At 47.5% G+C, this 25,196-nt stretch overlaps 2 protein-coding genes across 2 annotated transcripts in view; one reads left to right on the top strand and one right to left on the bottom strand.

Moving 5' to 3' along the window:
• The window catches only part of LOC130285155 (U4/U6 small nuclear ribonucleoprotein Prp4-like), an 8,119-nt gene extending 1,029 nt beyond the window's left edge, over window positions 1-7,090 (top strand). The window contains exons 3-11 of the mRNA XM_056536423.1: window positions 884-968; window positions 1,064-1,199; window positions 1,531-1,720; window positions 2,206-2,314; window positions 4,371-4,402; window positions 4,499-4,598; window positions 4,752-4,817; window positions 6,135-6,227; window positions 6,308-7,090. Coding sequence (XP_056392398.1) covers window positions 884-968; window positions 1,064-1,199; window positions 1,531-1,720; window positions 2,206-2,314; window positions 4,371-4,402; window positions 4,499-4,598; window positions 4,752-4,817; window positions 6,135-6,227; window positions 6,308-6,451 — 955 coding nt within the window. The 3' untranslated portion in view covers window positions 6,452-7,090. The remainder of the gene's footprint in view (window positions 1-883; window positions 969-1,063; window positions 1,200-1,530; window positions 1,721-2,205; window positions 2,315-4,370; window positions 4,403-4,498; window positions 4,599-4,751; window positions 4,818-6,134; window positions 6,228-6,307) is intronic.
• A 1,063-nt stretch (window positions 7,091-8,153) lies between these two features.
• The window catches only part of LOC130285154 (uncharacterized), a 32,129-nt gene continuing 15,086 nt past the window's right edge, over window positions 8,154-25,196 (bottom strand). The window contains exons 9-15 of the mRNA XM_056536422.1: window positions 22,078-22,301; window positions 21,897-21,995; window positions 11,670-11,775; window positions 11,503-11,582; window positions 10,307-10,490; window positions 8,802-9,016; window positions 8,154-8,724 (exon numbers count right to left, since the gene is read on the bottom strand). Coding sequence (XP_056392397.1) covers window positions 8,567-8,724; window positions 8,802-9,016; window positions 10,307-10,490; window positions 11,503-11,582; window positions 11,670-11,775; window positions 21,897-21,995; window positions 22,078-22,301 — 1,066 coding nt within the window. The 3' untranslated portion in view covers window positions 8,154-8,566. The remainder of the gene's footprint in view (window positions 8,725-8,801; window positions 9,017-10,306; window positions 10,491-11,502; window positions 11,583-11,669; window positions 11,776-21,896; window positions 21,996-22,077; window positions 22,302-25,196) is intronic.

Consider the following 25,196-nt stretch of genomic DNA (forward strand, 5'->3'; position numbering starts at 1 on the left):
TATATACATTACATTACTTATCCTGTACTGATCCTGAGTTATATCCTGTATTATACTCCAGAGCTGTACTCACTATTCTGCTGGTGAGGTCACTGTGTACATACATTACATTACTTATCCTGTACTGATCCTGAGTTATATCCTGTATTATACTCCAGAGCTGTACTCACTATTCTGCTGGTGGGGTCACTGTGTACATACATTACATTACTTATCCTGTACTGATCCTGAGTTATATCCTGTATTATACTCCAGAGCTGTACTCACTATTCTGCTGGTGAGGTCACTGTGTACATACATTACATTACTTATCCTGTACTGATCCTGAGTTATATCCTGTATAATACTCCAGAGCTGTACTCACTATTCTGCTGGTGAGATCACTGTGTACATACATTACATTACTTATCCTGTACTGATCCTGAGTTATATCCTGTATAATACTCCAGAGCTGTACTCACTATTCTGCTGGTGGGGTCACTGTGTACATACATTACATTACTTATCCTGTACTGATCCTGAGTTATATCCTGTATTATACTCCAGAGCTGTACTCACTATTCTGCTGGTGAGATCACTGTGTACATACATTACATTACTTATCCTGTACTGATCCTGAGTTATATCCTGTATTATACTCCTGAGCTGTACTCACTATTCTGCTGGTGGGGTCACTGTGTACATACATTACATTACTTATCCTGTACTGATCCTGAGTTATATCCTGTATTATACTCCAGAGCTGCACTCACTATTCTGCTGGTGAGGTCACTGTGTACATACATTACATTACTTATCCTGTACTGATCCTGAGTTATATCCTGTATAATACTCCAGAGCTGTACTCACTATCATTCTTCCTGTGTCCTCTCTATCTCTTCAGTGACTGCGGGGAGGAAGTGATGAGCTGCAGATTTAACCCTTCAGGATCCCTACTTGCTGTCGGCCTCATCACCGGAACCATAAAGGTAACACAATGTATCTAGTACAGTGGGGTGATAATCTGCAGATACCAGTATAAGTGTCATGTGCTGTATTGGTGCAATGGTCTGTATCTCTGCAGGTGTACTCCATGCCTGACGGAACGTGGGTGCACACCCTGAAGGATGACCAGTCTATAGGACAACGTCTGCCGGTGACTGCGCTCAGGTTTCACCCCTCCAGACCCTGCGCCAAGGGGGATCTGCTCCTGGCAACATGTGAGATACAGTGCTATTTATACTAGGTGGTCTCCAAACTGTGACCAACGGCTGTCCGGCCATGCTGGAATTTGTAGATTTTCAACAGCTGGAAGAAACCTGTTTGGAAAACACTGCCCTATGTATACATATAGGCACTGGGCTTGACTCCCTCCAGAGGGGGAGCGTGTGGTGTCCCATACTTTGGTCTATATAGTGTATGTGACTCCATGGTTAGGACTAAAAACGAACCCTTTGTGCTCCGATCTGATGGAGGGCCACATTTTGGAGACCACTGTAGTAGGTACAGATGTAGATCCCACCCTATCACGTCTCTCTGTTGCCCCCTCAGACGCTGGCGGTCAGGTGAAGTTTTGGCACCTGTCCACACAGAGCTGCGTCCGCACTCTGACAGAAGACAGACAAACTCTTGCCGCCGCCTTCAGCCCCAGCGGCGGTCACTTCCTCACAGCGGGGTCCAGTGATGAGATCTTCGTATATGACGCCGAAACCATGACGTGTGAGAACGTCTGCCAGGCCAGGTGTGTGCCAGCGACCCCCAACTACAACTTCCACCATCCTCCTGACACCCAACTGGCATCTTGCCATTGTATTTCGAGGCTTTGTCCTGTTTCGACAGCCTGTTCATTGTGCTTCCAGCTGTTGCAAAGCTACAACTCCAAGCATGCCCGGACAGCCATTGGTGTTGTAGCTTTGCAACAGCTGGAAGCACACTGTTTAAAAAAACACTGCCCTATGTATGAATATAGGCACTGGGCTTGACCTCCCAGAGGGGGAGCGTGTAGTGTCCCATCCTTTGGTCCTTATAGTGTATGTGACTCCATGGTTAGGACTACAAACAAACCCTTTGTGCTGTGATCTCATAGCTAAGTCAGTTTTTCTACAGTTGTTGCAAAACTACAACTCCCAGCATGCAACAGCGGGAGGTCCACAGTTTATATAGGATTCAATACATTCCTTCCACTGTTATATAACAGGTTTCTATATGTCATCTTCTCCCTCACAGCCCCTCCCTGTCAGTGATGGACGGACACCGCTCCCGGATCTTCGGTCTGACCTTTCACCCCTTGAGCGAGGAGGATTTTATATCCGGGGGGTGGGACGACACCGTCCAGGTGAGAGAATCTGTATACGTGTATAGAGATAATGTATAACGCTCCAGTGTGGAGAGTGCGCCCCTCCCTGCTGATTGGCTAGGAGAAATCACATGACGAGGAGTCTAACAGCCTATCCTCTGAGAGTGGTGCGGTTTTGTTTTGCCGTTCACTGACTGGCTGTACAGGTAGAGTTAAAGGGGTACTCCGCTGCTCAGCATTTGGAACAGATTGTTCCAAACGCTGGAGCCGGGAGCTTGTGACTTCACACCCCGCCCCCTCAATGCAAGTCTATGGGAGGGGGTGTGACAGCCGTCACGCCCCCTCTCATAGACTTGCATTGAAGGGGCTGGGCGTGACATCATGAGGGGGCGTGGCATAAGACGTCACAAGCTACCGGCGCCGGCTCCAGCATTTGGAACAGTTTGTTCCAAACGCTGAGCAGCGGAGTACCCCTTTAAAGGGGTGGTCCGTTGAAAAATAACTTATCCCCTATTCACAGATATAAATGTCTGTTCGCTGGGGTTCCGATTGCTGGGACCCCTGCGATCTCCTGCAACGCGTCCCGGCTCTCTAAGCGGAGTGTGTGCTACAGACGACACGTGCTCCATTCTCTATGGGAGCGCCAAAGTGCTGTACTCAGGCATCTTCAGCCCTCCCAGAGAAATGTATGGACCCCAGCAAGCGCTCCTCTCAGAATGCCGGGGCGCAGGGCAGGAAATCCCGGGGGTCCCATTGGTCAGACTCCCTGCAAACAGACACTTATCCTTTGGATAAGGGATAAATTGCTTTTCACCGGACCACCCCTTTAACCCTGAAAGGGAACGTGTCATCGGAAAATCACCTATTCCATTGAACATATTTTGTTAGAATTTTTTGGTAATGATTTTTTGCCATTTTTTTTATTTTTATTTTACTATCTGTTTTATAAAATGTGACCACTAACGCTAAGCTGAGACTTCCTGTTGTGTCTGTGAAGGCTAAAAAATGATCTCCAAATAAAATAGAGCAGATAAATGGGTTCAATTAAATAAATATTCATTTTATTGATTTAATAATATTAATACATTCATATAATTGTACCCATTTATCTTTTCTATTCTATTTACAGATAAGCTTCTGTATGCTCCACAGGAAGTTGTGTAGTTCTTTCCAGTCTGACCACAGTGCTCTCTGCTGACACCTCTGTCCATGTCAGGAACTGTTCAGAGTAGGAGCAAATCCCCATAGAAAACCTCTCCTGCTCTGGACAGTTCCTGACATGGATAGAGATGTCAGTAGAGAGCACTGTGGTCAGACATAGAAGAACTACACAACTTCCTGTGGTGGATACAGCAGTTGAAAAGTACTGGAAGGATTAAGATTTTTTAATAGAAGTAATTTACAAATCTGTAACTTTGATTAAGAAAATAAATCCACTGGAGTACCCCTTTAAGGACTGTTTTTGATGTTTCATTACCTGGTTCTAATCAGTTTAGAAATCAGTATAAAGGCGACACTTTCCCAGGGGTACTCCGGTGAAAAACTTTTTATTTTTTTTTTATTTTTTTAATCAACTGGTGCCAGAAAGTTAAACAGATTTGTAAATGACTTCTATTAAAAAATCTTAATCCTTCCTGTACTTATTAGCTGCTGAATACTACAAAGGAAATTCTTTTCTTTTTGGAACACAGTGCTCTCTGCTGACATCAGGAGCACAGTGCTCTCTGCTGACATCTCTTTCCATTTTTGGAACTGTCCAGATCAGCATATGTTTGCTATGGGGATTTCCTTTTACTCTGGACAGTTCCTAAAATGGACAGAGATGTCAGCAGAGAGCACTGTGCTCATGATTCAGCAGAGAGCTCTGTGTTTCAAATGGAAAATAATTTCCACTGTGGTATTCAGCAGCTAATAAGTACAGGAAGGATTAAGATTTTTTAATAGAAGTAATTTACAAATCTGTTTAACTTTCTGGCACCAGTTTATTTAAAAAAAAAAAAAAAAAAAAAGTTTTTCGCCGGAGTACCCCTTTAAATCCTAGGCTGTAAATATTGGATGGCGATTCCGCTTATTTTGTCCATCTCTTCTTTCACAGTTCTGGGACATCAGACAGAAGCATTCCTTAAGGTAACTGCGATAGATGAAGTGCCGACATTGTGCCGGCGGTGTGGTGCTGAGCCGTTATTGAATAAACATGATAAAATCCTCAATCTCCCCTCCCAGGAGGATCTCCGGACCCCACGTGTGTGGAGATGCCCTAGACATTGACCCCGACACTCAGGAAATCCTCATCGGCTCGTGGAGGAAGGAAGAGAACCTGCAGGTGAGGCGATCATTGGGCAGACGCCCAATGATTGTGGGAAAACCAGGTCCCGACCTTTTTTCCTGTGAGAGCGGGAATGGCGGCCATATTGCTTGGCTCACCATGGTCTTCTGTGGTATTACTGTGTCATAGTCTTTTTTTTGTTGTTTCCAGGTCTGGGATGCTCAAACTGGGCAGAAGATAAAGACTGTGCCCGATGACTACCGTGGACCCTCAAGGGTTAGTATGAATCAGCAACTACATGGACAATACATCAGGGGGATAGGTGGGGGTCCGACTGTTTGGGCCCCTACCAATTTTAAGAAAGGTGGCTGCACATGCAATGTTAATGGGGATATGGAAACAAGTTTTGATACAACTACTTTATACCAGTGTTTTCCAAACAGTGTGCTTCCATCTGTTGCAAAACTACAACTCCCAGCATGCCCAGACAGCCGTTGGCTGTCTGGGCATGCTGGGAGTTGTAGTTTTGTATCAGCTGGAAGCACACTGTTTGGAAAACACTGTCCTATTTATAGACATTGGGCTTGACCTCCCGGAGGGGGAGCGTGTAGTGTCCCATTCTTCATTCCAAATGGTGTATGTGACTCCATGGTTAGGATTACAAACAAACCCTGTGTGCTCTGGTATCCTAGTTATGTCAGTTTGCCTACAGCCGTTGCACAACTACAACTCCTAGCATGCCCGGACAGCCTTTGGCATGCTGGGACTTGTAGTTTTGCAGCAGCTGGAGGCACCCTGGTTGCGAAACACTTCTCTATAAAGAGCATGCTTTAAACATAACGACATTTCTGTTGTAAACGAGCGCCATTCTCTTAGATCTGCCTTCGTTTACATGCTACTTGTAACTGGCAGGTGGTTTGTGCAACCCCTTGCTGCAATCGTCGTGATGTGCGGCCGACAAGCAAAGATTTTACTCGCAGGTCAAAATGACCCAATCTGCCGACGAACGAGAGTTTGTCAACCCTGTTAACACAGCCGCACATTCAGTCAATATTCGCACCGTGTAATAGGGCCCCCTATACTCCGGTCACATCCAGAGCTGCACTCATAGTTCTGCTCACTACCTTTTATACGCTACCGGCTGACGTCCCATCATGCTTTATCCAAAGGATAGGGCTTAAGTGTCTGAGCGCAGGGGGGTCTGAATGCTGGGACACCTCCCCCACCACCCCACCCCTGCGGTCTCCTGGACTGCACCCCGATTCTCCCCAGGAGAGGAGCGCGTCAACCCCCGCACGAAACGGCGCTCGACAAGCCCCCTCTATGCATACACGAATGCTGCATCACCGGCTCTCCCATAGAGAGGCATGAAGTGGACAAGTCGGCCGCCGTTTTGCGTGGCAGTCTACATGCTCGGCTCCCAGGGAGAGCCGGAGTGCCAGGCAGGAGATCGCGGGGGGGGTCCCAGTGGTTGGATAGGGGGTAAGTTGTACGGCACCACAGTACTCCTTTAATGTGACATAGCTGAATTTATTTGCATTATGAACTATACTGTTCCGTGTCGCTACTATAAAGATCTACTCTGCCACTCAGGTCTATAGCTGTCGCTGGCTGGGCGCGGGTCACATGGTGGCAGCAGGAAGTGACATCAACCTTTGCAGAATTATCGACCGCCATTCCCTGCTGGTGAGTGAATACTATAACCATGTCACACACTCGCACTGTCACTATAGTCCTGTCAGTCACTCTCAGCGCTCTCTCCCCAGACTCGGGGGAGCCTGGTCGATCTGCCCGGTGGAGTCTACAGTCTGGACGTATCGCCCTCCGGCCCGTCGGTCGCCCCTCTTCTCGCCGTCACGTCTAGTCACAGTGTCTTCCTCCTGCGTCCTACAGGCAGCGCCTTCTCCTAACACTCCCCTGTACGGAGACAGTCACTACCTGCATCTCCCATTGTGTTATCCCAGACCAGTGTTTCCCAACCAGGGTGCCTACAGCTGTTGCAAAACTACAACTCCCAGCATGTCCAGATGGCCGTTTGCTGTCCAGGCATGCTGGGAGTTTTAGTTTTGCATCAGCTGGAAGCACATTGTTTGGAAAACACTGTATAAATATAGGCAAAGGGCTTAACCTCCCGGAGGGGGAGCGTGTGGTGTCCCATACTTCAGTCCATATAGTGTTTGTGACATCATGGTTATGATTACAAATAACCCTGTGTGCTCTGATCTCATAGTTATGTCAGTTTGCCTACAGCTGTTGCAAAACTACAACTCAGGGCAGGCTGGGAGTTGTAGTTTAGCAACAGCTGGAGGCCCCCAGGTTACGAAACACTATCCCAGACAATAATTTATACCAGTCACCAGACACATCTCCATCTGCCAAGAGGTATGCGCCACATTGATGCCCCTCCAACCCATAACTGACCAATCACAGCTCAGTATTAGCGACCCAGAACATTGGCAACAATATCGCACAAGAGGTCAGGGGTCAGTGTTACGCTGAATCACATCCATGATGCTTTGTAATAAAGATTGTCTTTCTTCAGATTTCTGCAGAGAGTATTTACTTACATAGGAGGCGCCATCTTGTTTTATGAGGAACGTTCCTTACAGAATCTATGACATATTTTTATTATATTATATCCTAAGACGAAAAGAATGTGAGAGAAAGGGGGGGGGGGTGCGGCTCACCACTCAAGTCTAGGATTGCTAAGGTCAACTGGGAAATTGTACTAATACCCTAAGGTACAATAGATCAGTCCTCAAGTATCCCCTGAAGAAAAAGGAAACGAGCTTCAAAGAGTGTTAAGACAATAGTCATTGTAAATAGTAAGATTCTGTCTAAAAACAGTAATTAAAATGATTTAACACATAGCAATATACATTATGTCAGTGTTTGGTTAAACAATGTTTTTCCAGCTGTTGCAAAACTACAACTCCCAGCATTCCCGGACAGCCCTTGGCTGTCCGGGCATGCTGGAAGTTGTAGTTTTGCAACACCTGAAGACACACTGTTTAAAAAACACTGCAATAGATGCAAGTGGACAAGTATATATACTGTTTTAGTGAAACAAACCTGACTATGCTAGACGTGTTTTGGGGGTTCCTTAACCCCTTTCTTCAGCAGGAGCAATATATTAATTGATAATTGTGCAATATTGCTCCATAAGAGATGACCTTGTACCATTATATAAACTGGTGGTATATTCTATGTTCAGTGTGGTATATTCTATATACTGTTTTGGTGAAACAAACCTGGCTATGCTAGACACATTTCCAGGGTTCCTTTACCCCCTTCTTCAGTAGCAGAAATATATAAGAGATAATTTTGCAATATCACCCCAGTAGAGATGACCTTGTATGACTATATCAACTGAAGAACAGTGTGGTATACTGTTTTGGAGAAACAACCCCTAGTTTGCTAGAGGTGTTTTGAGAGTTCCTTAACCTCTTTCTTCAGCAGCAGAAGTATATAATTGATAATTATGCAATATTATTAAAAAAGAGATGACCTTGTACCATTATATCCACTGGAGAACATATCTATATATACATACATACATACATACATACATACATACACACACACTTTTGGTGAAATAAACCTGGCTATGCTAGACGCATTTCGGGGGTTCCATAAACCTTTTCTTCAGTAGCCGAAATATATTAATACATCATTTTGCGATATCACCCTATAAGAGATGACCTTGTACGGCTGTATCAACTAGAGGACAGTGTGGTATATTATATATAGTGTTTTGGTGAAACAAACCGGACTATGCTAGATGAGTTTCGGCGGTTCCTTAACCCCTTTCCTCAGTAGCAGAAATATATAATTGATAATTTTGTGATATCACCCCATAAAAGAGTTCACCTTGTATGATTTTATTTATTAAATTGTATAAATTGCTATTTTTGGATGAAATCTTTCTTTTTCTATCCTAAGAAGGCACAGTATGGTGAAGTCATTGGACTATAAGCAGGACCACATAGACCTCTCAGAGTAAATGTCCTTTAGATGTACGGCTGTCAGTGTTCTTCCCAGGCCAGCTTGTGCAGGGAGTGCGCCACCGCCTCCATCCGCTCCCTGTACTCCAGGTGACTGTAGTTTCCTTTCGGGACCCCTTCTAGTCCGTACCGTGCCCCCCAGCAGCTGGCTGCAATGACCCCAGTGGAATCGCTGTCACCTGTGGGGAAGACAAACACTAAGCAAAGCCACAAGCGTATACACAACAAGAGCCAATGTCCTATCACTGCACCTCACCTCCATGAAACATGGACCTGCTGCACAGCTCCTCCCAGGAGCCCTGGGCCCCCAGAAGAGCGTCGTAGGCGATCATTGGTGCGTCATGACCGCTTCTCCCAGGCCAGCCATCCAGACTCCACTGCGTATACTCCACATCCCTCTCCGCAGCGCCATAAGGGGACGGGAACACCGCTGGCCCAACCCCCTGCAGAAGACCCCTCTCCGACAGGTATCTGATGAGAAAAAGACCCTCACGTCTATAGGGGGCTTAAAGGGGTACTCCACTGCTCAGTGTTTGGAACAAACTGTTCCAAACAAGCCAGCGCCTCGTGACATCATAGCCCCGCCCCCATAATGTCACTCCCCGCCTCCTCAATGCAAGTTTATTGGGAGGGGGCGTGACGGCTGTCACGCCCCCTCCCATAGACTTGCATTGAGGCGGCGGGGCGTCACTTCATGATGGGGCGAGGCTATGACGACACAAGCTCACCGCGCCGGCTCCAGCGTTCGGAACGGTTTGTTCCAAACACTGAGCAGTGGAGTACCCCTTTAAGAGGGGTTATCCAGGAAAAAACTTTTTTTTTTATATCAACTGACTCCAGAAAGTTAAACTACTACTATTAAAAAAATCTTATTCCTTCCAATAATTATCAGCTGCTGAGGTTGAGTTGTTCTTTTCTGTCTGACAACAGCGCTCTCTGCTGACACCTCTGTCTGTCTCGGGAACTGCACAGAGTAGAAGAGGTTTGCTATGGGGATTTGCTTCTACTCTGGACAGTTCCCGAGACACATGTCATCAGAGAGCACTTAGACAGAAAAGAACAACTCAACTTCAGCAGCTCATAAATACTGAAAGGATTAACATTTTTTGAAAGTTAAACAGATTTTGTATATTACATCTATTAAAAAAAATGTTAATCCTTTCAGTACTTATGAGCTGCTGAAGTGGAGTTGTTCTTTTCTGTCTAAGTGCTCTCTGATGACACGTGTCTCGGGAACTGTCCAGAGTAGAAGCAAATCCCCCATAGCAAACCTCTTCTACTCTGTGCAGATCCCGAGACAAGCAGAGATGTCAGCAGAGAGCTCAGACAGAAAAGAACAACTCAACTTCAGCAGCTGATAATTATTGGAAGGATTAAGATTTTTTTTTTTTTAATAGAAGTGATTTACAAATCTGTTTAACTTTCTGGAGCCAGTTGATATATATATTTAAAAAAAAAAATAACCCCTTAATACTATATCTATAATGCTGTACGGTCATAAAACGAGAGCGAGTCCCTTTGGTTTGTGTGATGCAGCCTGTAGGGTAAAGAATAGAGGTTTTCACTTCACCTCCCACCCATTCAATAGAATGCATGAAAACCTCCGTTCTTTACACTACAGGCTGCATCTGGAGCACAGAACCAAATAGAAGTAAGATTCATATTAGTGACTTGTTATGTAGTGACTGAGCGACTTCTATTAGGGTTTAGAGCCCCCTTTTTATACTGAGGGGACCCTTCTCAGGAATCACCCCCTCTCACCTCTCCCAGGACTGACGGAAATAATCCCACGCCTCCACGTGCCGCTCCACCTCCGTGTCTGTAGAACGCACATATTCCAGGGCCAGAGGGAGGGTCTCCAGCAGGAGGAGGCCCCACTGTTCTAGGGGGACCCTCCGCACTGATAGGGATGTGAAGAGAGCCGAGGCCAGAGACCCCAGATACCCTACAGACGGGACAAGAGGAAGTGTCATTTATGGGGCTGAAAAAAATTCTTACCAATATGGCCGCCAACACAATGGCCGCAGAATGCACTGTAATGGCAGAACCTCAATACAGGAGTGTATATTGTGTAAGGGGGTATGTTTGCCCTTCAGGAGTCAGGGAAAGCTTGGTGAGTAACATTTTAGTTTAAAGAGGTACTCCACTGCCCCAGCGTTCGGAACATTTGGTTCCTAACGCTGGGTGCAGGCTTCGGGGGTCACCACGCCCCCTCGTGATGTCACACCACGCCCCTTGTGATGTAGTACCACGCCCCCTCAATGCAAGTCTATGGGAGGGGGCGTATGCCCCCTCCCATAGACTTGCATTCAGGGGGCGTGGTGTTACGTCACAAGGGGGCATGATGTCTCCTGAAGCCCGTTGTTTGCAATTCAGGAGTCCTGGGAAAGCTGGGTGAGTGACATTTAAGTTTAAAGAGGTACTCCACTGCCCCAGCGTTTGGAACATTTGGTTCCTAACTCTGGGTGCGGGCTTCAGGGGTTGCCACGCCCCCTTGTGACGTCACATCACGCCCCTTGTGATGTAATGCCACGCCCCCTCAATCCAAGTCTATAGGAGGGGGCGTATGCTTCCTCCCATAGACTTGCATTGAGTGTGCGTGCTGTGACATCACGAGGGGGCGTGGTATGACATCACAAGGGGGCGTGGCGACCCCTGAAGCCCGTTGTTTACCATTCAGGAGTCCGGGAAAGCTGGGTGAGTGACATTTTAGTTTAAAGAGGTACTCCACTGCCCCAGCGTTCAGAACATTTGGTTCCTAACTCTGGATTCAGGCTTCGGGGTGACCATTGAGGGGGCGTGGCATTACATCACAAGGGGAGTGGTGTGATTTCACGAGGGGGCGTGGCCACCCCGAAGCCTGAATCCAGAGTTAGGAACCAAATGTTCTGAACGCTGGGGCAGTGGAGTACCTCTTTAATCCCCCTCCCCCAATGACATAAAATGGAATCTCTGACCTGTGGGATGGTTATGCGTCATCTTCCCGCTCTCCACACTGACAGCGACCAGAAGAGACAGCTCAGACGGACGGGGAAACCTACAGAAAATGGAAATATAAGGGGAATTCAAAGAGAGAGACCTTTATATATCAATGGGAAGAACTGGGGGCCACAGAGTGCCCCACCTCAGTCCTATACACATGGATCTCATCGCTGCTCCGCATCCAGTCGCTGAAGGGTTAAAGGGGATTCTATAGCCGCCAGGTTCCCCAGGGCGCAGCTGGGAGGTTCCTATAGAGAGAAAAAATGGGCGGTGGAATATATGGATCTGTCCAGTAACCTACTGATCCAGAGTTATATCCTGTATTATACTCCAGAGCTGTACTCACTATTCTGCTGGTGAGGTCACTGTGTACATACATTACATTACTTATCCTGTACTGATCCTGAGTTATATCCTGTATTATACCCCAGAGCTGTACTCACTATTCTGCTGGTGAGGTCACTGTGTACTTACATTACATTACTTATCCTGTACTGATCCTGAGTATTATCCTGTATTATACTCCAGAACTGTACTCACTATTCTGCTGGTGAGGTCACTGTGTACATACATTACATTACTTATCCTGTACTGATCCAGAGTTATATCCTGTATTATATCCCAGAGCTGCACTCACTATTCTGCTGGTGAGGTCACTGTGTACATACATTACATTACTTATCCTGTACTGATCCTGAGTTATATCCTGTATTCTACTCCAGAGCTGCACTCACTATTCTGCTGGTGAGGTCACTGTGTACATACATTACATTACTTATCCTGTACTGATCCTGAGTTATATCCTGTATTATATCCCAGAGCTGCACTCACTATTCTGCTGGTGAGGTCACTGTGTACTTACATTACATTACTTATCCTGTACGGATCCTGAGTTATATCTTGTATTATACTCCAGAGCTGTACTCACTATTCTGCTGGTGAGGTCACTGTGTAAATACATTACATTACTTATCCTGTACGGATCCTGAGTTATATCCTGTATTATACTCCAGAGCTGTACTCACTATTCTGCTGGTGAGGTCACTGTGTACATACATTACATTACTTATCCTGTACTGATCCTGAGTTATATCCTGTAGATCTTTTATTAAAAAATATAAAACATTACAAAAAGAACGAACATCACCATAACAATAATACAAACAACATACACCTGTATAATATATACAAAAATGAGTCCATATTAGTCCAAAAATGTCCAACCAAGTATCTTCTGGTCCAGCCTCATTCTCACCAAACACACCGCTATAATAACAACAACTACTAAACACTCTACAACAATAATAATACTTACAGTAATAATAATAACAACAATAATAACTAAAAACTGGTCCGGTTGCATTTCACCACCCAAAATAATAAATATGTGCCAAACCACCAACAAACACCGCAAACAGAAAAACAGAATATACTAAATTTTTTATTTATTTATTTTTTTTTTATTTATTTATTTATTATTTTTTATTTTTTTTTGGCCCTGAGCTGGTCCCGCATCCCATGCCCCCAGTACATGATAACAGACGTCCATGAACCAGTCCAGGATTTTTTTTTTTTTTTTTTTTTTATAAAAGGTCCCACACAGAAACCCCCCTCCCCCATCTACCCACCACCCAACCTAACACTAAACCCCAACACAACACAACCCCTACAAAAAAAAAACCAATATATATACATATACATAAATGTACAAACAAAACAAATATATACAAAATAATACAAACTATACAAACCAAACAACAATAAGGCTTTTCAATCACACAAACCCCTAAAGCTCAAGTTCAGTGCCTGCAAGCCCTATATCACCATATATCTACAGCACAAAACAAAAAGACTAATGTGCCAGCATCAGCCCACCACCAGGGGGAGACAACAGGCTAAGGCACTTTAAAGGCAGAGCCCCTCCACAGACGAGAGGCCCTGCCAGCACCCAGCCTCTCGTACTCCAGAGAACGCACCTTCACCAGGTCACCAAGAATGTTCCTAACCACCTCACCCACAGGGAGGATTTTACGCTGCGTCGACACTAAACACCGTGCGTTCCACGTGTAATACCTGACCACTGAGCTGACTAGGAATAAAGTGCACCGGTCCCAGCCTCCAAGGTTTCTGAATGCCCCATAGGCCCATTCCGCATAGGAGAGACTGGCCAGCCAAGGCCAACCAATGGAAGCGCCCACCCTGATGTAAACCTCTGTGTTAAAGGGACAATGAAGCAGAAAATGCTCCATGCTTTCCAGCATGCCTCCACACTCTTCGCGGGGACATCCCCGGTCATCAGAGCTCCTGCACTTCAGATTGTCTCTCACACACAGTTTCCCATGGAAGCAGCGCCAAGTCAAGTCCCAAAACTTCAAGGGGATCCTGATAGAATTCAAAAGCTCTAAACCCACCTCCAGATCCCGACTTGGGCAGTCCTTGAGCGCCAATGGCCTCTGGAAATGAGAAGACAGAACCATCTTGTCAAGGAATTTCCTCGACAGAGTCCTGATCTCCCCCATCCCCAGACCCCACCGACGAATAACCTTCAGAATCGGGGTAGCGTAAGCCGGGACATGCCCGTGTGGTGTGCGAAGATCCTTCACTTGCCCTCCTGTCTCCCATTCCTGGAAGAAAGGCCAAAACCATCCCCTACAGGAGGATACCCACGGAGGAGCCCTCTCTGACCAGAGGTTTGCTATATTGGTCTTAAGAAAGGTATTCACTAGGAATACCACGGGGTTGACCATACACAACCCCCCTAGTCTCCTCGTACGGTAAGTAACCTCCCTCTTCACTAGGTTCAGTCTATTCCCCCATAACATTTGGAAGAACACACTGTAGACCCGGGTCCAAAGAGGTTCTGGCAACATGCATACACTGCCCAGATATATCAGCAAAGGGAGCAGGAAAGTTTTCATCAGGTTAACTCTTTCCCGGAGGGTCAAAGACCAACCCTTCCACTGATCCACCTTCTGAGCGGCGATCTTAAGCCTGCTGTCCCAGTTTTGTTTGGGGTAATCCCCTTGACCAAATTCGATGCCGAGGACTTTTGCGGATTCCTGGGGCTCTGGAAGGGCGTCCGGGAGATTAAAATCAGGATCTCCCCCTCCCAGCCAGAGACTCTCACACTTATCCTGATTGATCTTGGACCCGGATACCTCCGAGTAGCGGTCCACCTCTGACACCACCCATCTGCCCTCCTCTTGTGAGGAGACAAACACGGTGATATCATCAGCGTACGCTACCACCCTCAGAGCCGAATCCGGCACCGCCAGGTCCATTCTCACCCCCGCCAACGGTCCACAACCAATCCTTCTAAGGAAAGGATCGATTGCAAACACGTACAGCAAAGGGCTCAAAGGACAACCCTGACGGACACCAGACCCAACCTCAAAAGAGCGACCAATCCAACCATTCACAAGCGGGAAACTCTCTGCCCCTACATACAAGGTCTTAAGCCAATCAACAAAACCCCCTGGCAGGCCATATCTCAGAAGGACAGACCAGAGGTACTCATGGTTAACCCGATCAAACGCTTTTGCCTGATCCAAGGACAGCAATTACCCCTTCCAGTGGCCAGCCCTACCCTGCTCCACAGCCTCTCGGACACTGAGCACAGCACTGAATGTACTGCGGCCCGGAACAGAGCAATGCTGAGCCCCCGAAAGGAGCCGGGGTGCAAACTCCACCAGCCATTTAAACAGCACTTTTGCCAGAATCTTTCTGTCCGCATTGAGAAGTGCTATGGGACGCCAATTCTCAATGTGGGACGGGTCTTTACCCTTTGACAGGATGATCAGCGCTGACCTCCTCATTGACTTTGGCAGAGTGCCCGAGGATAGACACTCATTAAAAACCGCAGCCAAGAGGGGAACCAAAGTGTCCTTAAAGGTCTTATAGAACTCAGATGTTAAGCCATCCGGACCGGGTGACTTCTTGAGGGCAAGCCCATCAATAGCCATCCTGACTTCCTCTTCCCGGATCATCTCTGTCAAAACGTCAAGAGAGGAGTCTACTCCTGGTTCAGGGACGGTTTCAGCCAAGAAAGCGGATACCTTATCTCGATCTAGATCCTTCCTTCCCAAGAGGTGCGAGTAGAAGGATCTGACGACCTCCAGGATCCCTGATCTGGACCTTTTCAAGGATCCCGTACTATCAATCAGTCCTGAGACTATTTTACTATTCACTGACATCTTGCAGTTTCTGTAAGGGTCGGGCGAGCGGTACTTCCCGTAATCCCTCTCAAAAACCAAAGATGCGTGTCTGTCATACTGGCACTTCATCAACAAGGACTTCACTCTGGAGATATCGTCACGACTACCTCCAGTCGAGACAAGGTGCTCAAGTTTCTTCCTCAGGCCCTGGTACAAGCGGTACCTATTTAGGCTTCTGAGGCCCGAGAGCTGGCGGAAGAATCTCGCAACCCTTTCCTTGAAGATCTCCCACCACTCTGACTTACTGTTACAAAGGCCCAGCAATGGTACCTGGCTCTGAAGAAAATCCTCAAAGGACTGTCTTATCTCCGCTTCTTCCAAGAGAGACGAATTCAGCTTCCAATAGCCTCTGCCCATCCGGGGGGTCTCTGTGACATTCAGAGAAAACAAAATTAAACAGTGATCGGAGAACTCCACCTGAACAACAGACACTGCTGAAGAGACGGCTTCCTCCTTTAAATAAAACCTGTCTATCCTAGACCTACAACTACCCCTATGATAGGTGAATCCCGCGTGGCCTGGGGTGTGCCGGATGTGGACATCCACCAGGCGAGCCTCACTCGCTATGCTATTAAGGGCGACGCTATCATAAGTCAGCTTGTCTCTGGCACCTCCCCTGTCTTGGGGCCTCGTGACAGCATTAAAGTCCCCTCCAAAGACCACCTGCCGACTTGTAAAAAGATAGGGCTTGATCCTCATAAAGAGGCACTTCCGGTCCCACTTAGACTGTGGGCCGTAGATGTTAATAAGGCGAAGTTCTTGTCCCTTCATGAGGACATCTAAGATCAGGCACCTCCCCATTTCTAACTCGATAACCCGTCGGCATTCTACTGCTGCAGTAAAAAGGACCGCCACTCCGCTATACGGCTCGGCCCCAAGAGACCAGTAGGAGGGCCCATTCCTCCACTCTCTTTTAGCCTTGTAGATAGATAACATATCTGTTAGCCTGGTCTCCTGCAAAAATAAAATATCAGCATTAATATGGGCAAAAAAATCATAGGCCGCAAATCGAGCTGTATCTGACTTAATGCTGGCAACATTAATGGATGCCAGAGTCAACGGAGAGGGTGCCGCCATCAAGGGTGATTGAGTTAGACAGCTTTCTTTTTCCCACTCCCCTTCTCACCCTCCACATCAGAAGAACTCTTCACCCTCTTTAGAGAAATGGAAGTGTCCATCTCACCAGATGTCGTTTTACTTTCCTCGTCTCCGGATTCTAGGCCAGTCCCTTCCCCCGAGGACATAACCTCCCCAGGGGAAGAGGACTCGGCGCCCCCTGGAAGCCCCTCTGCCACCTCCCCCTCATCCTCCCCTTCCGAAGAAGAGGAGGAGATGTCCCTGAGGGGTCGGAATCGATTGGAAAGGCCAACCAGAGGGGAGTCAGTTTTGCCTTCCTTTGGCACCTGGACCAGGGTGGGAGAAGATCTCAAATCTCCCTTTTTTTTTTTACTTGTACCCCGCTTTCGTGTCTCCTTCTGCCATCCCACATCATCCTCCTCCACGCTATCTGAGGAGATGGCACCTTCCTCATTCTGGATCCTCCTGACCTCCTCATTCAGCTCGCCATCCCTCAGGGTCTCAGCAGCAAGGTTGGCCTCTGGGACAGAATAAGAGGTCGTCCCAGTAACCCGGGCTTTCCCCATCACCCTATCCCTTTGGCGTTTATCAAGACGTCTTAGTTGGGCTGGTGTCTTTCTCTTGCTGTTCCTCACTGACCCCTCAGTTCCTCCACCCCTGCTAGTCCCCTCCCCAGCAGATTCCGTCTCGTGATCTTCACCCGCTGGGGACAAGACTGCATTAGCGAAAGAACGAGGGCAACGACTGAATGGGTGACCTAAGTCACCACACAGGTGACACCTAATCTCTGCACAAGATGCGGCAAGATGGCCTACACCCCCACACAAGGCACATTTCTGCACCGTACAGTTTGCACTGAAGTGTGTGGGGTCACCACATCTGTGACAGAGCTTCGGCTGACCCCGGTAGAAAATCTGGATACGATCCCTGCCGAGAAAGGCAGAGGATGGAATATGGGTAACTGTATTTCCTGAACGTTTAAGTTTTACCAAAAACGTCCAGGCTCCTGACCAGATGCCAAACTCGTCCCTGTTCTTCTGCGGGACCCTCATTACCTCGCCATACCATCCTAACCAGGTGATGATGTCAACACAAGAGAGTGATTCGTTACGGGTCAAAACGGTCACTCTCTTGATTTCGTTTTGACGAGACAATGCCTGTACGGCAAAGTCTCGCCAGCCGGGCTCATTCTTTACCAATTCATAATTCGACCAGAAAAGCTCAAGCCCCTCTGGCCGAACAAAACTGATATCGAATTCAGGAGTACCGTAAGGATGTATCAAGGCAAAGATATCAACTGCCTTGAAGCCCATCTTTAGCAAGAGCTCAACCACTTTGGTCCTTGAAGGACACATATCTTCGCCCTGCCACAGAAGACGGACCACATTCCTACGGTTACTACCTGCCCCGGCTGTTGGGAGGGACCACACAGTATCGCCCCCTCTTTCCTCTCGGAAGGCAGAGAGACCGTGTCTCTCTATCCAGAAGGACAGATCAACTGCTCTACCCTCTACATTAATCGACCTTTCCCCCTTTTTCAGAGCTTCCAGGAGACGTCGCTGCAATAAACCGTCTCTAGAGTCAGGAGACGAGGAAAGTATTCTACTTCCCCCAGCAGTGACATTGGCATAACTCCTATGGTCTGTCACCACTGGGGGGGCAAGCGGACCAGACCCTACACCTACACCACTTCTAATGACAACATCCCCACCACCCTCAATAACAACATTAGCACTTCCCCCAACAACATTGTTTCCAATAACATCATTTGTAGTCCCATCACCACCCCTAATTTCAGCAACAGCAAAATCACCTTCTCCAATAACATTAACCTCCATCCGCTCCCCAGTCATACACCCCGTACCCCCATTTACCTTCTCATTCACACTGGCTGGACCAGAAACAGATAATCCGGCAAACGATGATGAAATTTTTTCCCGTTTTGCCTCAGCATCACGGGGCACTAGGGCTGGGACAACCTCCGCTGGCCCTTTAAGGGACCGGGCAGCATGCTTGCCCGGTCTAGAGGAGGCCCCAGCCCTGTTCTTATTAGTGCCCTCCGCCTCATCAGCATCATCTCCAGTCTTTTCATGGCGCCGCTGATCAATGGGATCAGCGGCACCAATACAAAACAAACGTTTTTCTTCACTTTTGGGAGTGTCCGTTATGCCCTTTACTACCTCCGGCACTGAGTCACCCCCCTCTCCCACAGGGGAGCGAACTACAGCACCGGAGTCTGCCTCTCTGCCCACCGCTGGGCCGCCCTCACTGTACGGCCTTTCGGCCGATGCCTTCTCTGCTCCATCCCTGCTACTGCAAACAGGCATGGAGCTCTGCGCCCTTTTAGTATCTGTACTCTCCCCGCACCTTTGCACCGAGTCCACCACAGAACACGGGCTGGGTTGGGTAACGGGGCTTGCACAATGAGCTGACCCTGCGGCCGACTCAGGATTTACAGGGAGGGGGGTGTAGATGTAACTCACCACTTCTTGCTGCTTTGGCTTGGTCTTCTTTTTCTTCTTACCCCCAGGTGCCTCATTTGGGAGCTCATCTCCAAACACCAGGTTCTGAGGACACACTGGGGATTCCAGCATACGTATCTGGGCCATTAGCGTCCCCCTCCCTGGTAGCTGCTGTCACTGTCCTCTCCTGAGTCGGCAGGTGATACTGCTGGTTGCTGTGCAGGGGGCCCACTGTTCGGGGCCTGCTGCTGTTGCCGCAGGCCACCAGGTGGATCTGGCTGTTGTTCTTCCTCCATCTCCTCCGCATCATCCACCTGGCTCTCAGGTTGCAGCCCCATCAACCTTTTATTTTTTTCTTCTTTCACCCTGAAGCGCTCCTCATTTTCCAGTTTCTCTTTAAATGGACCACTCTTCTCCAATAATTCAGCTCTCCTCTCCTCCAAAACTTGTATTTCAGACATTAGTGTCTTTATCTGCCCCTGGATCTCTGTCTTTTTCCTTTTTGGAGTAATCTTGGCCTTGGCACGGGCACAGCGCAGTTCCTCTCGGAGCCTCCTGATGGCCTTACAGGCGTCTTCATACCCACGGAGGTGACTTTTTACCCGGGAGGTATAGGTGGAAATAGACTCCCGGGTCCTCAGCACTCCCCAGCCTTCCTCACTGAGGTCGGCTTCACCTCGGTGAGCACTCTGCCTTCTTCCAGACAAACCCAGCTTTCCGCTGGCTGCACCCAGCTTTTCCGAGGAGGATCCAGCCTTGCAGCTTCTCACCTCTGTGGGGGGAGTTGGAGCAGCATTGCTGCGACTCCTAGTAGAACGCCTCACCCCCAAATCCTCCGATGTACAGGCCGCTTGCTGGCTTCTACTGCTCCCTTGCGGCCTAGTCCGAGGAGCAGAAGCCTGGGCCTCGCCTCCCTCACTCATGCCTGGAAACCCACACCCTCCCTGGGGAGGAGGAAGCAGGCCCCAGGTGGAACAGATGGTAATCCCTGGAGCTCAGGAGACACAGCAGACACACAGCACAGCTGAAGCACGACCACACCCGCAACTAATTGGTCAGCACTCCAGAGCTGTACTCACTATTCTGCTGGTGAGGTCACTGTGTACATACATTACATTACTGATCCTGTACTGATCCTGAGTTATATCCTGTATTATACTCCAGAGCTGTACTCACTATTCTGCTGGTGAGGTCACTGTGTACATACATTACATTACTGATCCTGTACTGATCCTGAGTTATATCCTGTATTATACTCCAGAGCTGTACTCACTATTCTGCTGGTGAGATCACTGTGTACATACATTACATTACTTATCCTGTACTGATCCTGAGTTATACACTGTATTATACTCCAGAGCTGTACTCACTATTCTGCTGGTGGGGGTCACTGTGTACATACATTACATTACTTATCCTGTACTGATCCTGAGTTATATCCTGTATTATACTCCAGAGCTGCACTCACTATTCTGCTGGTGAGGTCACTGTGTACATACATTACATTACTTATCCTGTACTGATCCTGAGTTATATCCTGTATTATATCCCAGAGCTGCACTCACTATTCTGCTGGTGAGGTCACTGTGTACATACATTACATTACTTATCCTGTACTGATCCTGAGTTATATCCTGTATTATATTCCAGAGCTGTACTCACTATTCTGCTGGTGTGGTCACTGTGTACATACATTACATTACTTATCCTGTACTGATTCTGAGTTATATCCTGTGTTATACTCCAGAGCTGTACTCACTATTCTGCTGGTGAGGTCACTGTGTAAATACATTACATTACTTATCCTGTACTGATCCTGAGTTATATCCTGTATTATATTCCAGAGCTGTACTCACTATTCTGCTGGTGAGGTCACTGTGTACATACATTACATTACTTATCCTGTACTGATCCTGAGTTATATCCTGTATTATACTCCAGAGCTGTACTCACTATTCTGCTGGTGAGGTCACTGGGTACATACATTACATTACTTATCCTGTACTGATCCTGAGTTATATCCTGTATTATACTCCAGAGCTGTACTCACTATTCTGTTGGTGAGGTCACTGTGTACATACATTACATTACTGATCCTGTACTGATCCTGAGTTATATCCTGTATTATACTCCAGAGCTGTACTCACTATTCTGCTGGTGAGGTCACTGTGTACATACATTACATTACTTATCCTGTACTGATCCTGAGTTATATCCTGTATTATACTCCAGAGCTGTACTCACTATTCTGCTGGTGGGATCACTGTGTACATACATTACATTACTTATCCTGTACTGATCCTGAGTTATATCCTGTATTATACTCCAGAGCTGCACTCACTATTCTGCTGGTGAGGTCACTGTGTACATACATTACATTACTTATCCTGTACTGATCCTGAGTTATATCCTGTATTATACCCCAGAGCTGTACTCACTATTCTGCTGGTGAGATCACTGTGTACATACATTACATTACTTATCCTGTACTGATCCTGAGTTATATCCTGTATTATACTCCAGAGCTGCACTCACTATTCTGCTGGTGAGGTCACTGCCTGAGAGCAGAATTGTGAGTTCAGCTCTAGATGTGACAGGAATAAACCGTCCTCTTACCCAGAATGCTGGTGGGTCCAGGCTTCCTTCCTTCCATGTCGGTCATGGCGGTCACGTATCTAGCGGACAGGTCCTGGTACAGCTCTTCTCTCATCTTTCCTGCACCCACAGAATGAGGACATTCAGGCAATGATCTGATTGGTCGCCCTGGGCTCTATCAGTCACAGTATAGACGACCCACCGGTTGCCAGACTCTCGCCCGTCGCCAGGTGGAGCACGGTGTCGTCACTGACCGGCCAGTCCGGTAGAGAGGCCGTGATGTTCTGGAGCCCCCCCAGCTCCTGCAGCTCCCGGTGAATCTGGGGCCCCGATTTACAGTATTCCCAAAGCTGGTTCCTGTAGCCCAGAGCATCTCCGGCACCGCTCAGCAGCATGGCGGCCATGTAGAGGTCACGTGATGGCGTCCTGAGACAGGGAAATTAAAGAGATGTTATATAACAGTGGTCTCCAACCTGCGGACCTCCAGATGTTGCAAAACTACAACTCCCAGCATGCCCAGACAGCCAAACACTTGTCTGCCTCTTCCAGAGGATCCACACTGATCATGAAAGGTAAATCAAGGCTTCCCTTTTGCAAAACTACAACTCCCAGCATGCCCGGACAGCCAAACAGTTGTCTACCTCTTCCAGAGGATCCACACTGATCATGAAAGGTAAATCAAGGCTTCCCTTTTGCAAAACTACAACTCCCAGCATGCCCGGACAGCCAAACACTTGTCTACCTCTTCCAGAGGATCCACACTGATCATGAAAGGTAAATCAAGGCTTCCCTTTTGCAAAACTTCAACTCCCAGCATGCCCGGACAGCCAAACACTTGTCTGCCTCTTCCAGAGGATCCACACTGATCATGAAAGGTAAAGCAAGGCTTCCTGTTTACAAAACTTCAACTCTCAGCATCTGTCCGGGCATGCTGGGAGTTGTAGTTTTGCAACATCTGGAGGTCCGCAGGTTGAAGACCACTGTTATATAATGTCCCCCCCCCCCCCGTCTATCTAAGATACACCCCAAACTACACCATCAGCCGTCATCGAAACCTGTTGCTTTTCACTGCAGCTTTGCCTATTTACAATGGCCGCTGTGTAAAAACACAAGCTCAGCAGGACACCAGTGCATGGCAGATGATTTGTCTGTATTCTGGCTGTGCTGCGGTGTTACTGCCCCTTTAAGAGCGGAGGCCTGAGGTCCTGCGGGGGCTCAGTCTCTTACTTGCTGTCCTCCATGACTCCCCTGATGGTGTCGCCTTGTATTGTGTGGAGCAGGAGCTGCGTACACTGCACCAGAAAGTACTTCCCAGAATCCTCAGGTCATGTGCTGGCTGTCATGTGACCACATCCCCTGTGTAACCCCTTCCCTGCTGGGGTCTGGTGTCCCCTCTCAGCACATTCCGTGTCTATATCAGGGCACAGTCCAGGCCCCTCACACACTGCAGAGGTCAAAGTTCACACATTTTTTGGTTATATAGTGCAGCAGAGACTATTATTACAGAACTGACTGAGTACACGGCGTCTCCTGTTCTTCCTACTCAAACCTTTCCTCCACCTGTCCTCATATAAACTCATATTCCTTCCCTATATCCCGTCCTTATATACCGACCTCACATCCCGTCCTTATATACAGTCATCGTGTCCCATCCTTATATACCGACCTCACATCCCGTCCTTATATACCGACCTCACATCCCCTCCTTATATACAGTCATCACATCCCGTCCCTATATACCGTCATCACATCCCGTCCTTATATACAGTCATCGCGTCCCGTCCTTATATACCGACCTCACATCCCGTCCTTATATACAGTCATCGCGTCCCATCCTTATATACCGTCATCACATCCCATCCTTATATACCGTCATCACATCCCGTCCTTATATACAGTCATCGCGTCCCGTCCTTATATACCGACCTCACATCCCGTCCTTATATACAGTCATCGCGTCCCATCCTTATATACCGTCATCACATCCCATCCTTATATACAGTCATCGCCTCCCGTCCTTATATACCATCATCAAATCCCGTCCTTATATACAGTCATCACATCCCCTCCTTATATACCGTCATCACATCCCATCCTTATATACAGTCATCACATCCCGTCCTTATATACCGTCATCACATCCCGTCCTTATATACCGTCATCACATCCTGTCCTTATATACCGACCTCACATCCTGTCCTTATATACCATCATCACATCCCATCCTTATATACAGTCATCGCGTCCCATCCTTATATACCGTCATCACATCCCATCCTTATATACCGTCATCACATCCCATCCTTATATACCGTCATCACATCCCGTCCTTATATACAGTCAGCACATCCCGTCCTTATATACCGACCTCACATCCCGTCCTTATATACAGTCATCACATCCCGTCCTTATATACCGACCTCACATCCCGTCCTTATATACCGTCATCACATCCCGTCCTTATATACCGTCATCGCGTCCCATCCTTATATACAGTCATCACATCCTGTCCTTATATACCGTCATCACATCCCATCCTTATATACCGTCATCACATCCCATCCTTATATACCGTCATCGCGTCCCATCCTTATATACAGTCATCGCCTCCCATCCTTATATACAGTCATCGCGTCCCATCCTTATATACCGTCATCGCATCCCCTCCTTATATACCGTCATCGCATCCCATCCTTATATACCGTCATCACATCCATCCTTATATACCGTCATCACATTCATCCTTATATACCGTCATCACATCCTGTCCTTATATACCGTCATCACATCCCGTCCTTATATACAGTCATCGCATCCCGTCCTTATATACCGTCATCGCCTCCCGTCCTTATATACCGTCATTGCATCCCGTCCTTATATACCATCATCACATCCCCTCCTTATATACCGTCATCACATCCCGTCCTTATATACCGTCATCGCATCCCATCCTTATATACCGTCATCGCCTCCCGTCCTTATATACCGTCATCGCATCCCGTCCTTATATACCGTCATCGCATCCCATCCTTATATACCGTCATTGCATCCCATCCTTATATACCGTCATCGCATCCCATCCTTATATACCGTCATCACATCCATCCTTATATACCGTCATCACATCCTGTCCTTATATACCGTCATCACATCCCGTCCTTATATACCGTCATCACATCCATCCTTATATACCATCATCGCATCCCGTCCTTATATACCCTCATCACCTCCCGTCCTTATATACCGTCATCACATCCCATCCTTATATACCGTCATCGCATCCCGTCCTTATATACCGTCATCGCATCCCGTCCTTATATA

The sequence above is a fragment of the Hyla sarda genome, chromosome 8 (genome assembly GCF_029499605.1).
Source record: "Hyla sarda isolate aHylSar1 chromosome 8, aHylSar1.hap1, whole genome shotgun sequence".
NCBI classification, from domain to species: Eukaryota; Metazoa; Chordata; class Amphibia; order Anura; family Hylidae; genus Hyla; species Hyla sarda.